This window comes from Chelonia mydas, chromosome 4, assembly GCF_015237465.2.
Source record: "Chelonia mydas isolate rCheMyd1 chromosome 4, rCheMyd1.pri.v2, whole genome shotgun sequence".
NCBI lineage: Eukaryota > Metazoa > Chordata > Testudines > Cheloniidae > Chelonia > Chelonia mydas.
This window is the reverse complement of record NC_057852.1, coordinates 105,626,441-105,642,549: the sequence shown is the minus strand read 5'-3', so window position 1 is coordinate 105,642,549 and position 16,109 is coordinate 105,626,441. Positions and strand designations below refer to the sequence as shown.

At 41.0% G+C, this 16,109-nt stretch overlaps 1 protein-coding gene and 1 long non-coding RNA gene across 4 annotated transcripts in view; one reads left to right on the top strand and one right to left on the bottom strand.

The window, feature by feature from the left end:
• TBC1D19 (TBC1 domain family member 19) overlaps positions 1-11,529 on the top strand; it is a 106,418-nt gene extending 94,889 nt beyond the window's left edge. The window contains exons 18-21 of the mRNA XM_037897967.2: positions 314-405; positions 8,188-8,303; positions 9,489-9,559; positions 10,637-11,529. Of these exons, the coding sequence (XP_037753895.1) occupies positions 314-405; positions 8,188-8,303; positions 9,489-9,559; positions 10,637-10,711 (354 nt within the window). The 3' untranslated portion in view covers positions 10,712-11,529. The remainder of the gene's footprint in view (positions 1-313; positions 406-8,187; positions 8,304-9,488; positions 9,560-10,636) is intronic.
• The window catches only part of LOC114019105, a 30,540-nt gene continuing 22,604 nt past the window's right edge, over positions 8,174-16,109 (bottom strand). For 2 of the 3 annotated variants that reach the window (XR_005225216.2, XR_005225213.2), the window contains one exon: positions 8,174-9,554. This is a non-coding gene — a long non-coding RNA (uncharacterized LOC114019105). Of the gene's footprint in view, positions 9,555-10,642; positions 10,781-16,109 lie in introns of those variants that run through there. The other variant, XR_005225214.2, reaches the window with a different exon arrangement.

Here is a 16,109-nt window from a genome sequence, read left to right as displayed (position 1 = left end):
TGACTAGTTTGGAATGTGAGGATGTGACTGTTCGCTTCCCAGCTTATGGCTGCCTCTGCTGCTTAGCCAAAGGCCTTATACAGTCAGACAGTGATTTTGATTCTCTCTTTTATACCTCTATAACTAGCTAAGTGATAAGAATACAGCTAAATTAGAGTATAAGCCTTTACAGACAGGCCAGAATATCTATATCCTAACACACTGATGTATTAATTATTTGTCTTAATGCTTAAATTAAAACTATATTAATATTTAATTTGAATATATGAGTAGTAGTGAATGTTTTCAGGGTGTGGTGGTGTTGTTTTGCTAGGGCATCGTGTCACTATGTTTGCTGTTTGAGACCCTCCTTCAAACCCATCTCCCTCAGCTCTTCTATCATCTTCGAGAAATTGGGGCGCAACCGTAAGTACTTGTTCCCTGTTTCACCACTTATTCATGACAATAACTGTAACTCACATTGTTCTAGAAATGATGTTCTGTGATATTGTAACGTATGGGGAGATTTTTAGCAGCCCAAAGGTCAGTTAAGTGTCCAACATACATTGAAAGTCAATTGGAGTGGGTTGCCTAACTTCCATGTGTGCTTCTGAAAGTCGTCCCCTACAGGTCATAAAATGGGCTTGCATCTTTTAAAATTCCAACATGAAGCACTGTACTTCCCTCTTTGGCAATTGAAGGGTGAGCATATTTGGTTTGTTTTGGCATACCTTAAACAAACAGTGGTTTGTCTAAGGTATGCCCAAACAATAAAACCCCTGAGAATAAAAACTCATAGGAATTCCAGTATCGCAGCCAAAAGGAACTTCACGAGAATTGCCCTGGCCTACAGGCTCGATAGTATATCAGGAAAATCCTTAAGATCTTTTCTGCCTTGTATATAAATGCCAAATTCTCAATGTGTGGTTTTAGCCAGAGGCCAGATTCTACAATTAAGATTGGATATTAAACAGACTTCTGCTTTTCTTTATATTACATTTTTGACTGAATTACTGAAAAATTAACTCTTAGGAACCAACTCACTGAAATAAGGATCTGATTTCCAAACAGATCTCAATAATTCATGCCAGATCTGCTAGGACTATCTCAGTTCATTTCTTGGGGAACCGATGGTTGGATTACAGTGTGATAGAGAGAATATTAAAAGAACAACAGTGAACTATCCTAATGAAAAGGAAAGATGGGAAGAATAATCAGAGGCCTATATGGCTCCATCAAGGAGCTCTTTTATGACCTGAAAATCAAAAAAGGAGTCCTTCAAAAAAAATGGAAATATGGACTAATTGCTAAGGTTGACTACAAAAGAATAGCACACGCATGTAGGGACAAAATCAGAAAGGCTAAGTCACAAAATGAGTAACACTTAACAAGGACCATAAAAGGAAATAAGAAGAGGTTCTATAAATACATCAGGAGCAAAAGGAAAATGTAGGATGAAGGAAAATGTAGGTTCTCTATTTAGCATGGAAGGAGAGCTAATACCAGACAACATCAAGAAGATTGAGGAGTTTTGCTTCAGCCTTCACAAAAAGGTTAATGGTGACCAGATAGTCAATATAATAAATATGAACAACAAGGGGGAAGGAACACAAACCAAAATAGGGAAAAAACAGATTAAAGAGTATTTATATAAATTAGACGTATTCAGGTTGGCGGGGCCTGCTGAACTTTATCTAAAGGAGCTAGCTGAGCAATCTCAGAACTGTTAGCAATTACCTTTGAGAACTTGTAGAGGATGGATGAAGTCCCAGAGGACTGGAGAAGGGCAAACACAGTACTTGTCTTTAAAAGGGGAAAGAAAGAGGACTCCAGGAAATTGTAGATCAGTCAGTCGAACTTCAATACCTTATAGTTTGTTCCCAGCCCGGAACAAATTATTAATCAATCAATTTGTAAGCAACTAGAGGATAATAGACTTATAAGGAATAGCCATTATGAATTTGTCAAGAACAAATCATGCCAAACCAACCTAATTTCCTTCTTTGACAGCCTAGTCAATAGAGGGGAAGTTGTAGACGTGATGTATCTCCATATTGGCAATGTTTTTCACACAGTCCCACACAGCATTCTCATAAACTAGGGAAGTGTGGTCTAGATGAAATTATTAGAAGATGGATGCACAACTGGTTGGAAGACCATACTCCAAGAGTAGTTATCAGTGGCTTGATGTCAAACTGGGAAGACACATCCGGGGGGGGCCATGCAGGGGGGCTGTCCTAGGTCCAATACTATTCAATATTTTCATTAATGAGTAGAGAGTATGCTTATAAATTTTGCAGATGACACCAAATTGGGAGGGCTTGCTAGCACATTGGAAGACAGCATTCAAATTCAAAATGATCTTGACATATTGGAGAATTGGTCTGAAATCAACAAGATGAAATTCAATAAAGACAAATACAAAATAGGGTTAGGGTTAATAGTACACTTAGGAAGGAAGAAAAAATCAAATGCACAACTACAAAATGGGGAATAACTGGGTAGGTAGTAGTACTGCTGAAAAGGATCTAAGGTTACAGCGGATCACAAATTGAGTATGAGTCGTGGTGACTAAAAAGGCTAATATCACTCTGGGATATAGTAAGAGGCGTGTGATACGTAAGAAGTGGAAGGTAATTGTCCCGTTCTACTCGGCACCGGTGAGGCCTGTAGCTGGAGTACTGTGTCCAATCCTGGGTGCCACTCTTTAAGAAAGATCTGGACAAATTGGAGCAAGTACAGAGGAGAGCAATTAAAAATATTAAATGTTTTAGAAAAGCCTGACCTATGATGAAAGGTTTTTTCAAAAAGCCGTGTTTACTCTTGAGAACAGAAGACTGGCAGGGACCAGTTAAGTCTTTAAATATGTTAAGGGCTGTTCTAAAGAAGACAGTGATCAGGTAGGACAAGAAGTAAATGGGGTTAATCTGCAGCAAGGGAGATTTAGGTTAGATATTATGAAACACTTCTGTAAGGGTAGTTAAGCTCTATAAGAGACTTCCAAGGGGGGTTGCAGAATCCCCATCATTGGGAGTTTTTAGAACGGCTAGAACAAACACCTGTCAGGGACGGTCCAAGCGTACTTAGTTCTGCCTCAGTACAGAGGGCCCCAACCTGGTTCTCCCGTAGATGATACTGTAATATAAATAATAATAGCTTTTCCCCAGATTTTTAAGAAGGGAATGTCTAGAATCATAGAAGATTAGAGTTGGAAGAGACCTCAGGAGTTCATCTAGTCCAGCCCCTTGCTCAAAGCAGGACCAACCCCAACTAAATCATCCCATCCAGGGCTTTGTCAAGCCGGGCCTTAAAAACCTCTCTGGATGGAGATTCCACCACCTCCCTAGGTAACCCTTCCAGTGCTTCACCACCCTCCTCGTAAAATAGTTTTTCCTAATATCAAATCTAGACCTCCCCCACTGCAACTTGAGACCATTGCTCCTTGCTCCGTCATCTGCCACCATCTGCCATCTCCTTGCTCTGTCATCTGAGAACAGCCTAGATCCATCCTCTTTGGAACCCCGCTTCAGGTAGTTGAAGGCTGCTATCAAATCCCCCCTCACTCTTCTCTTCTGCAGACTAAATAAGCCCAGTTCCCTCAGCCTCTCCTCGTAAGTCATGTGCTCCAGCACCCTAATAATTTTTGTTGTCCTCTGCTAGACTCTCTCCAATTTGTTCACATTCTTTCTGTAGTGGCGGGCCCCAAAATGGATGCAGTACTCCAGATGTGGCCTCACCAGTGCCAAATAGAGGGGAATAATCACTTTCTTCGATCTGCTAGCAATGCTCTGACTAATGCAACCCAATATGCCATTAGCCTTCTTGGCAACAAAGACACACTGTTGACTCATATCCAGCTTCTTGTCCATTGTAATCCCCAGGTCCTTTTCTGCAGAACTGCCGCTTAGATAGTCGGTCCCCAGCCTGTAGCAGTGCATGGGATTCTTCCATTCTAAGTGCAGGACTCTGCACTTGTCCTTCTTGAACCTCATCAGATTTCTTTTGGTCCAATACTCCAATTTGTCTAAGTCACTCTGGACCCTATCCCTACCCTCCAGCATATCTACCTCTTCCCCCAGTTTAGTGTCCTCTGCGAACTTGCCGAGGGTGCAGTCCTGCTCATCATCCAGATGATTAATGAAGATGTTGAACAAAAACGGCCCTAGGACCGACCCCAGGGCACTCTGCTTGATACTGGCTGCAAACTAGACATCGAACCATTGATCACTACCTGTTGAGTCCGACAATCTAGCCAGCTTTCTATTCACCTTATAGTCCATTCATCCAATCAATACTTTTTTAACTTGCTGGCAAGAATACTGTGGAAGACCATAATAAAAGCTTTGCTAAAGTCAAGGAATATCACGTCCACCGCTTTCCCCATATCCACAGAGCCTGTTATCTCATCGTAGAAGGCAATTATTTTGGTCATGCATGACTTGCCCTTGCTGAATGACTGTTTCTGATCACCTTCCTCCCCTCCAAGTACTTCAAAACGGATTCCTTGAGGACCTGCTCCATGATTTTTCAGGGGACTCAGGTGAGGCTGACCGGTCTGTAGTTCCCTGGATTTGCCTTCTTCCCTTTTTAAAAGATGGGCATTATATTTGCCTTTTTCCAATCGTCCGGGACCTCCCTCGATCTCAACGAGTTTTCAAAGATAATGGCCAATGGCTCTGCAATCACATTAGCCAACGCCCTCAGCGTGCATTGCATCTGGCCCCATGGACTTGTGCATGTCCATCTTTTCTAAATAGTCCTTAACCTGTGTGTGTTTGTTTTTTTTTTTTTTTAAACAACTGAGGGCTGCTCACCAGTGCAGCAGCCCTGACCATCTTCTTGTTGCTAACGTACCTGTAGAAACCCTTCATTGTTCCCTTTCACATCCCTTGCTAGCTGCAACCCCAGTTGTGCTTTGGCCTTCCTGATTTCTCTCCTGTATGCCTGAGCAATATTTTTATACTCCTCCCTGGTCATTTGTCCACTTCGTGTAAGCTTCTTTTTTGTGTTTAAGATCAGCAAGGATTTCACTGTTAAGCCAAGCTGGTCGCCTGCCATATTTTGCTATTCTTTCTGCATATTGGGATGGTTTGTTCCTGCGCCCTAAATAAGGCTTCTTTAAAATACAGCCAGCCCTCCTGGGCTCCTTTTCCTCTCGTATTAGCCTCCCAGGGGAATCATAGAATATCAGGGTTGGAAGGGACCTCAGACGGTCATCTAGTCCAACCCCCTGCTCAAAGCAGGACCAATCCCCAATTTTTGGCCCAGATCCCTAAATGGCCCCCTCAAGGACTGAACTCACAGCCCTGGGTTTAGCAGGCCAATGCTCAAACCACTGAGCTATCCCTCCCTGATCCTGATCCTGCCCATCAGTTCCCTGAGGGAGTCAAAGTCCACTTTTCTGAAGTCCAGGGTCCGTATTCTGTGGCTCTCCTTTCTTCATAGAATCATAGAATATCAGGGTTGGAAGGGACCTCAGGAGGTCATCTAGTCCAACCCCCTGCTCAAAGCAGGACCAATCCCCAATCAAATCATCCCAGCCAAGGCTTTGTCAAGCCTGACCTTAAAAACTTCCAAGGAAGGAGATTCTACCACCTCCCTAGGTAATGCATTCCAGTGTTTCACCACCCTCTTAGTGAAAAAGTTTTTCCTAATATCCAACCTAAATCTCCCCCACTGCAACTTGAGACCATTACTCCTTGTCCTGTCCTCTTCTACCACTGAGAATAGTCTAGAACCATCCTCTCTGGAACCACCTCTCAGGTAGTTGAAAGCAGCTATCAAATCCCCCCTCATTCTTCTCTTCCGCAGACTAAACAATCCCAGTTCCCTCAGCCTCTCCTCATAAGTCATGTGTTCCAGACCCCTAATCATTTTTGTTGCCCTTCGCTGGACTCTCTCCAATTTATCCACGTCCTTCTTGTAGTGTGGGGCCCAAAACTGGACACAGTACTCCAGATGAGGCCTCACCAATGTCGAATAGAGGGGAACGATCACGTCCCTCGATCTGCTCGCTATGCCCCTACTTATACATCCCAAAATGCCATTGGCCTTCTTGGCAACAAGGGCACACTGCTGACTCATATCCAGCTTCTCGTCCACTGTAACCCCTAGGTCCTTTTCCGCAGAACTGCTGCCTAGCCATTCGGTCCCTAGTCTGTAGCTGTGCATTGGGTTCTTCCGTCCTAAGTGCAGGACCCTGCACTTATCCTTATTGAACCGCATCAGGTTTCTTTTGGCCCAATCCTCCAATTTGTCTAGGTCGCTCTGTATCCTATCCCTGCCCTCCAGCGTATCTACCACTCCTCCCAGTTTAGTATCATCCGCAAATTTTCTGAGAGTGCAATCCACACCATCCTCCAGATCATTTATGAAGATATTAAACAAAACCGGCCCCAGGACCGACCCCTGGGGCACTCCACTTGACACCGGCTGCCAACTAGACATGGAGCCATTGATCACTACCCGTTGAGCCCGACAATCTAGCCAACTTTCTACTCACCTTATAGTGCATTCATCCAGCCCATACTTCTTTAACTTGCTGACAAGAATACTGTGGGAGACCGTGTCAAAAGCTTTGCTAAAGTCAAGAAACAATACATCCACTGCTTTCCCTTCATCCACAGAATCAGTGATCTCATCATAGAAGGCTATTAGATTAGTCAGGCATGACCTACCCTTGGTGAATCCATGCTGACTGTTCCTGATCACTTTCCTCTCATGTAAGTGCTTCAGGATTGATTCCTTGAGGACCTGCTCCATGATTTTTCCGGGGACTGAGGTGAGGCTGACTGGCCTGTAGTTCCCAGGATCCTCCTCCTTCCCTTTTTTAAAGATTGGCACTACATTAGCCTTTTTCCAGTCATCTGGGACTTCCCCCGTTCGCCACGAGTTTTCAAAGATAATGGCCAATGGCTCTGCAATCACATCCGCCAATTCCTTTAGCACTCTCGGATGCAACTCGTCCGGCCCCATAGACTTGTGCACGTCCAGCTTTTCTAAATAGTCCCTAACCACCTCTTTCTCCACAGAGGGCTGGCCATCCACTCCCCATGTTGCGATGCCCAGCGCAGCAGTCTGGGAGCTGTCCTTGTTAGTGAAGACAGAGGCAAAAAAAGCATTGAGCACATTAGCTTTTTCCACATCCTCTGTCACTAGTTTGCCTCCCTCATTCAGTAAGGGGCCCACACTTTCCCTGGCTTTCTTCTTGTTGCCAACATACCTGAAGAAACCCTTCTTGTTACTCTTGACATCTCTTGCTAGCTGCAGCTCCGGGTGCGATTTGGCCCTCCTGATTTCCTTCCTACATGCCCGAGCAATATTTTTATACTCCTCCCTGGTCATATGTCCAACGTTCCACTTCTTGTAAGCTTCTTTTTTATGTTTAAGATCCTCTAGGATTTCACCGTTAAGCCAAGCTGGTCGCCTGCCATATTTACTATTCTTTCGACTCATCGGGATGGTTTGTCCCTGTAACCTCAACAGGGATTCCTTGAAATACAGCCAGCTCTCCTGGACTCCTTTCCCCTTCATGTTAGTCCCCCAGGGGATCCTACCCATCCGCTCCCTGAGGGAGTCGAAGTCTGCTTTCCTGAAGTCCAGGGTCCATATCCTGCTGCTTACCTTTCTTCCCTGCGTCAGGATCCTGAACTCAACCAACTCATGGTCACTGCCTCCCAGATTCCCGTCCACTTTTGCTTCCCCCACTAATTCTTCCCTGTTTGTGAGCAGCAGGTCAAGAAAAGCATTTTCCTTTTGTCAGGATCCTGAACTTGACTGTCTTCATGGTCACTGCTGCCCAGGTTGCTTCCCACTTCTACTTCCCCTACCAATTTTCCCTTGTTTGTGAGCAGCAGGTCAAGAAGAGCATGCCCCCTAGTTGGTTCCTCCAGTAATTGCACCAGGAGGGGTGTTGTTGGTTTTAGGGCTTTGGGTGGAGCTGACTTAGAACCCTGTCAATTGGTTTCGTGGGTTAGGAAATCTTTATATTAATAAAATTGATTTGGAGCCCAGTCATAGAAGATACTGAACATTTCCCTACCAGTCTTGATTACGGTTTCAGGACACAACTGCCGCATAAATATTAATAATCATAATAATAAATAATAATAAACGAAGACTTGCAGGTCATGGAATTCTTTTTGAAATGGTATATCTGTAATTTGTGAGAGAAATATAATACTTTCTTGTTTTTCCAATTGTTTACAGACTACGAATATCGTTTAAATGGATGGTACGAGCGTTCTCTGGTTACTTAGCTACAGACCAACTTCTGCTTTTGTGGGACAGAATCCTAGGATACAATTCTCTAGAAATTCTCGCTGGTAATGAAAATTTTATTTGTGGATAATTTTAAAGATAATACATGACAAATTAACATTGATGTTACCAAGAGAGGAAAATTCAATTCTTTTTATATGACTGCTGAAAACAGATTTGCTGAAAGTCAATATATATTAAATAGGTAAAGTGGTAATTCACAAATTTCCCAGTTCTTACAGGAATTGTCAGTGAGTTAAACTGGTTTTATTGTGACTACTTCTCCATTAGTAGTAGTAGTAGTATTTTCTTTTGATAGCATTGATAAAGTGCTAGCTGCTTTGTGAACTTAAAAGAAGGCCTGTATGTTCCCTGCCCCAAAGATAATGTAGTGCATTAGTCTAGTTTACATTAGTTTGTCACTGCTATACAAAAGATGTAGTTCTCCTTGCCCCCCTCCCAGGGAAAGATGACTCCTTTACTATCAGTAGGAGTCCTGAAAATCCTCCTTATTTTCTACTACTGTATACCCCTGCTGTTTATTTACTTTTTTTAGTAACATCATTAATTAAATTCATTAATTATAAATTTTGTAAATTTTATTATATTGACAATAAGCATGCAAAACATTTCACAAGTAATTTAAAGTGGAATTAGAAGCTTGCTTTTTTAATTGAAAATATCACACATCTGATTATTACAGAGGCACAGTGTGAGGCAAGAAGCTAGTCTGATACAGAAGCTCAATAAAACGAAAAGCTCTTGCCCTAAGAATAGAAGATTAGTCTTTCAGTTAGATTTGCATCTGTATGACGTATGCAGAGAAAGGATATCTCCCTTTATGAGAGAAACTAATTTTACAGTCCAAAAGCAACATAAATTAATAAATGAGCCCTCTGTTCACATTATGCATTGAAATTTTGCTCTTTAAATAAATGTTTATCTTCTGCCTAGAAAAGAACCAATTTAAAATGTTATTTTTAATCATGTCTTTCACACAGTTAAAACCCAGTCAGGTTAAGCACATTATTACTCAACTTTTTCCAAAAAGCACAGTAACATACTTATTCATTTTTATGAAGGAGTAGCCACATGGCAAGAACTAAAGCACTGAAATCCACTACTTACTATCCTTCAAAACCAGAATGATTGATTAAAAAAAAGAGAGAGTGCTAATAATTTTAGATCAAGATTAATTCTTACAATTAATTAATAGGTCAGCAGTTTAAATATTGTGCATTCTTTTTCAGTCCTGGCAGCTGCTGTGTTTGCTTTCCGAGCAGTGAACCTGATGGAGGTGACATCACTGGCTGCAGCTGAAGTAAGGATAAGTTTCAGTTAGAGTAGATTGAAATAGTTCTTTATGCATTGCCAATCAGAGCAATTTAAGCTTTAGATATACATGGCATGCAATACAAAGCGCTCTGCTTAAATTCTTACTTTAGGTAAAAACTCAGAGGAAGTTACAAGAATATAGTGCATGAAATTCCTTTTTTGGCACGTTACAAAAGCATATAAAATGTTACATTTGTGATAAACAACACAGTCTCACTGAATTCTTTGTGTATCTGAGATGAGTTTTTTTCACTATTTTAGTATATGGTCTAAATTTATACTACTGTACTAATACGATTAAAGAATATTATACTTAAAAATTGGGGAGGTTTGAGCAGTCATTTTTATTAATAATTATAAAAAGATAATTGCTTCTGTGCCTTTTGATATTACATACATTTTAAAAGGTTGCTTTTATCAAATAAATGAATTTGAAATTTCATTTTCACAAATGTAGTCATGTTATGTATGTGAAAACTGGCCAGAGTGAAGGTGGTTATTGTTACTAATTAGTATTTTTGTTAATTTCCCCCCCCCAAGAAGCTGATAAAATTTCATTATATATTATGGAATGTTGGTGATAACTAGTTATATTTTTAAAAAATATATATTTCCATCAGATGATCACTCACTTTCAGTCATCATTAAAGTCACAGACTTATCTTACAAGTGCTACCCAAGATGCAGGATAAAGATTCATAATATACAATTATTTTTAGAAGCAAGTTGAAATGTTAGACCTCTTGTGAATGGTGTCATGTGTTTATATTTGAAGTAAGCCTAAAGGATAAAATAAAGTGACTTTACTTGCTTTCTATACATATTGGTGCACTTTTTTTTTTTTTTTTTTTTTGGGGCACACTGAAATTTTAGATTGAAAAATCTGGGGAAAAAGGAATCTTTACAGACTGATATGAAATAGCAAAGTTTAGAAGGTAATTACTGTCAATATCATATTCTGCAGTCAAGTTTGCCGCAACTTTTTCTGATTTCTTAGGTACTGCTTCAGAGAAATTTGATTCAATTTTCAAGTTTAGCAAATCCTTTTTATTCTTTTTCCCAGGCTGTACTTGCTGACCTTTCAACCCTGAAGGTTATGCCTCTTCTTCAGATCTTCCTGTTTGCCACTGTCACTTGATCTGCTTCAAGGTATCTGACACCACACATCCAGTCTTTCATTAGAAACTAATAATGAACTATGCAACGTCTGCATAAAACCAAAATTAAACTGTATGTATATGTCACTTACAGATCATGTTCTCTTTACAGTTAAGTGTAAGTTTTTCTACATATAAAATAATAACTTTACACACTAACCTGTGCATTTGCATGCTGCTGTATTTCAACATAACAGCAAATAATATAACTGATGAGATATGAGAATGATTACTTATGCATATAAATAACACAAATCAATGTATAAAATGCATGTAAAATGCAATAAAACAAAGGTAATGTAGTTAAATTCTTGATCTAATATGAGTGCCGTGACAGATCCACTAATATCAGATTGGAGAAAACTGACTTTCATCTGATTATAACTTATTCAAGCCCCCCACTACAAGAATGTCAACTCAAGAGTACAGTAACACTTGAAAACATGCTTTAACTTTTGGGAACTTTTATCTCATTTCCTAGGAGAAATCAGAGAAATGCTTCTGTTCCATTTCTGTTTTCCAGGAGTCCTCTTCATGTTCTTCCCCATTTAACTTCTTTCTTTTTAATCTATTGATCCCCCACAGCCTTTCTAAGATGTCTATCACTAAGTATCAAAGGATGAGAGTCTCAAAAGTGCCTGAGAGTCTTGCCTTGCAAAAAGTGCTGGATATAGCTTCCTCTAGAACTTGTCAAAGCCTAGCTTTAAGAGATTGTGCTCATCGCAACTGTCCATGTGGAGCTGGCTAACTGGGGGAAATTTGTTAGTTTCTAAGGTGCCACAAGTACTCCTGTTCTTTTTTGAGGAAAAAAGGGACATTGCATCTTTAAGGGATCTCTTATAACGGGTGAGGCAGAGGGGGGAAGCTTACAGGGATGGACAGGAAAAGGGCAGGGAGCAGGGCCAGGTTTGGAGAAGGTCACTACACTGCCCTTTCTGCTGACAGGAAGAGCGGTAGTGGGGAGAGGGATATCTATTCCCTATACAGCCATGGCTGACAGCCACCCACCCATGAACTCAGCAAACCTCTTGACTTGCTGTGGGCGTTACAGAAGTTGCCCTTTTCCTTGGGGGGCTGGAAAGGAATTTTTTCCCTCTCCATTAGATTGGCTAAAGTGAGGTGGTAGTGGTGGGGGTTGCCTTCCCACAACTCTGGTACCCAGTTGGGTGAAGCTGCGGGGTTAGGTTATAATGTCACAACTTAGTACGTAAAACTAATTACAGCTGTGCTGTGCAGGTACTCGTTATGGAACAGATACCGTTATCAGATAAAGTGGTGGAAAAAGATTGGAAGGAAAGCATCCTGTAAAGGGGGTTTGGGGACTCCTATGTCTTCCACAGTGGGGAACTGACCCTCCTCCTTTTCCTAGCCCCTTTAAGGAAGCCAAGGAAGGGTGCTTGGGGCTCCTACGTCTGGAACAGTGAGGAGCTAACTTCCCTTCTTTTACAGCAGGGGTTCTCAAACTGGGGGTTGGGACCCCTCAGGGGGTCATGAGGTTATTACATGGGGGATCACAAGATGTCAGCCTCCACCCCAAACCCCGCTTTGCCTCGACCATTTATAATAGTGTTAAATATATTTAAAAAGTGTTTTTAATTTATATGGGGGGAGGTCGCACTCAGAGTCTTGCTATGTGAAAGGGGTCACCAGTACAAAAGTTTGAGAACCACCGTTTTATAGCCTCCTCCCCCCACTTTCACTTCATATAAGGGGAGGGCAGAGGGGTTCCAGCAATCGGATGGCTGGGACAAGGTTGGAGATTATATGGAAATAATTAAGGAAATGATCACCTGGACTATACAATTCGATGCCGGGTACTGCCAGATATATTAAGTGAATAAAGTTGCAGCCTGATGAAACAACATCCATTGCCTTCTGTTTTTCTTCCAGCATGGATGCATAATGAAGGTGGCAGTTCTTTCTTATCCCCTATCCCACACACCCTTTTTGAGACCTGTGTGTGTGTGTGTGTGTGTGTGTGTGTGTGTGTGTGTGTGTATATATATATATATATATATAATATGTGTGTGTGTGGCCTCTGCTAGTCCAAGAGCTCAGGCTGCAACTCAGTATCTAGCTCATATCCCTGCATGATTGTGTATTGCACTGTCACTAGATCACCAGGTGGCCCATCTTCTATTGATTATAATTTCTTTTTATGATATTTCTGGGGATTCTGAAATTGTAAACTGAGAACCATCAGGATTAATTTATTACTTTATTTTAATACCTAGAAAAGGATTATAGTCAAAACTGAGTGAAGTGTATAACATTGCATAACCCATGCATTCACCATATCACTTTGTTTTGGACCAGTTTCTACCTTCAAATACAGTATGTATGTGTGTGGAACTTGGCCCTCTGTATTTTAAGAGAGATCCAGCTTCCATTTACAGTAGACTGTTATCTACATTATTCATATATAGCATTAACAATGCAAATATTTAGTTTTTTTTATAGACCCAAAAAACCATACCTATACTTGGCATATAAATTGGGCATGCTGAATGTGTGACAGTAAGGCTGTGTCTACACAGCAATGTAAGCTTGAGCATCCCCACGCCCCAATTGTGTTAATTAAGGGCTCAAACCTAGTGTCCCAGGACTTTGCAGGGCTGGAGGGTCTGAGCCCATGTTAAGCTGAGATCTTGTGTCCGAGCCCTATTGCTTTCCTATGTGTACACAGCCTTGGTCTGACCCGGATACTGGAAGTCCTCTGGATGTATCCCAGAGTTCCTTGGGGCAACTTCCTTAGTCCTCTCTCTACTGACAGTCTGCAGTGTAGTCTGTTGCTAATGGAAGCCACACCTTCCTTAGTCAGTTTGAGTACATTGACACTTCTTGTATGATTGACTGCATGGCCATAATCTCAAAACAAACATCTAACAAAAGAGTTAATTACAAACCTATTTCAAAGTAGTAGTATCACAGAAAAGACTAGGATCTGGCATGTGAATGGAAGGCTGACTATATTTTTCAATGGACAGGAGTAAACACAATTTGTGCAAGACAAAGAGTGTGGCTAATTTTTATGCTTTGCATTTTTTTTAACAAATAAGATGGATCTCTTTATATACATACTTATTAGGACATAAATTTGATATCGGCAAGCAAGGGCTCAATTTAAGCTCTGGGGTTTACTAATGACTCTATAGTTAGTTTTTATTCAGCAGTTTTGGTGGTTCATAGAAATATTTTGTACTTATGTGGCACTTTTCATCTGAAAATCTGAAACTGGGATTAGTTGTAGTTCCCAAGACCCCTTACTAATGTTAAATCAGTGCTAATGAACTGTAGATAGCAGTGGTATTTAATTGTTTTCTATCTATACAGAATTGTGTCGTAACTTTTTTGTAACTAGTGCCATGATATTTTTCCTCTTTTCACTTTCTTTAAATGCTGCTAGGTTACCAAAAAAAAAAAAATGTTGCTTTGAAGGCCGATTCTGGTTCGTTGATGTGAAGGTTGGACTGTGAAAAATTGGCATTGTTACAGCTTACCAAGGAAGTTACAGTTATTATCTGTATTCATGTTACTAGTGAAAAATTTGTTTTCACCAACTTGACAGACATATAATTAGATATTTAATTTTAGTTCATGATATTTAAAATTTACCAGACAAGCAAGCACAAACACTTCAATTTAAAAATGTATTATAAACATTAACCTTTACCAAAACCAACTTCCAAAGACTACTGTAGTTAAAAATGAAATGCATGAAGACTGATACCAACACCCGCTCCCCCAACACACACTTTCCAAATTCAGGCCAGGGGACCCCACCTTGTCCCTTTACTCTTCAATACATAGAATGAAAGAATTGTTGGACTGGAAGGGACCTCGAGAAGTCATCTAGTTGAGTCCACTGCACTCATTGCAGGGCTAAGTATTATCTAGCCACGTGTTCTCACAACAAAATTTTTGGTGGCCTTGGAGTACGGCTACCAACTCTTGCTGGTGACCACTATAAGAATTTTTCTGAAAATACTTAATTAACTTTAGGAAAAACATATAAATATGAGCATATACACATCCAAATCATAGTAATTTATTTATGTAAGGGTTTTTTTGCAGACTGAATAATAAAAATAAGGTACAGTTGTCTCTATTCTTTACTAGACCTAAACAGAATAGAAACACAGATAAGGTGCATGGTATGTTCTTGTCTTCTTGTTGTTTGTTTTGCTTTTTTGGCTGCATTTTTGTTTTAGACTTGCTAACTACTATCTCTGCGTCTGTGAAAAATGATTTTTGTACGTTTGTTAATATCGCTTTTCACAGAAGACTTCTTAGCTAGCTGGGAGGCAGTGAAAAGTGATATTAACAAACATATAAATATCACTTTTCACAGCAGACTTACTCAGCCCTGGCAAGTTGGGGGATAAATTAAACCTTAGATAGGGAGATAGTGGAGGTGATGGGGTGAAGGGGTCAGGGGATGGAATCTGCCCGGTCCTGCAGCTGGGGTGCCAGAGCCTGTGACCGGAGCCCACAGCCGCGCAGTTAGAACATCCCCAGAGCCTGCTGCACACCACCCCAGGGCTGAAGCTGGAAGCTCGAGGCCCATTTTCCCCAGGAAGGTGGGGAACTCACATCAGCTGTCTGCTCCTCTGTCATTGTGGCTCCAGAGGGGAGCAGGGCCAAACCCATCCTGGTGGTCCCAGGGGAGGGGCCACTGGTTTCCCCCACGCCTCCAATCACTGCCCAGAAGGCTGTAGCCGCAAGAAAAGCCCCTAATGGCCGCATTTGAGAGAAACACTGATCTAGACCGTCCCTAACAGGTGTTCGTCTAACCTGCTCTTAAATCTCCAATGATGGAGATTCCAGTGCTTAACCACCCTGACAGAAAGTTTTTCCTAATGTCCAACCTAAACTGCCTTTGCTGCAATTTAAGTCCTTTGCTTCTTGTCCTTTCCTCAAAGATTAAGGAGAACAATTTTTCTCTCTCCTCCTTGTAAAAATCTTTTGTGTACTTGAAAATTGCTATCATGTCCCCTCTCTCTTGTCTTCTCCAGACTAAACAAACCCAATTTTTTCAGTCTTCCCTCATACGTCATGTTTTCTAAACCTTTAATCAATTACTATATGGAAACTGATTCTGAAGTAGTAGTAACAATTTGGAAAGTGCCCTAACCCTGTGGAACACCTTTTCCTATTTAGCAACATGGACAGGGGCTACTGGCTGCTAGATTGTCTAAATGAAGAACAGTACCTATTACTGGCCTTACAGCGCTGCTTCTTCCTGTTATTGTGGCTTGTACCTCAATGAACATGTAAAACAGCCATGTGTGCAGTCAGGTCATATTTTAAAAGCTTTAAACTGAAAATCTTGCTCTCCAACATGAAAGACATGATGCTGTTTTGGTCTGCATTTGTATG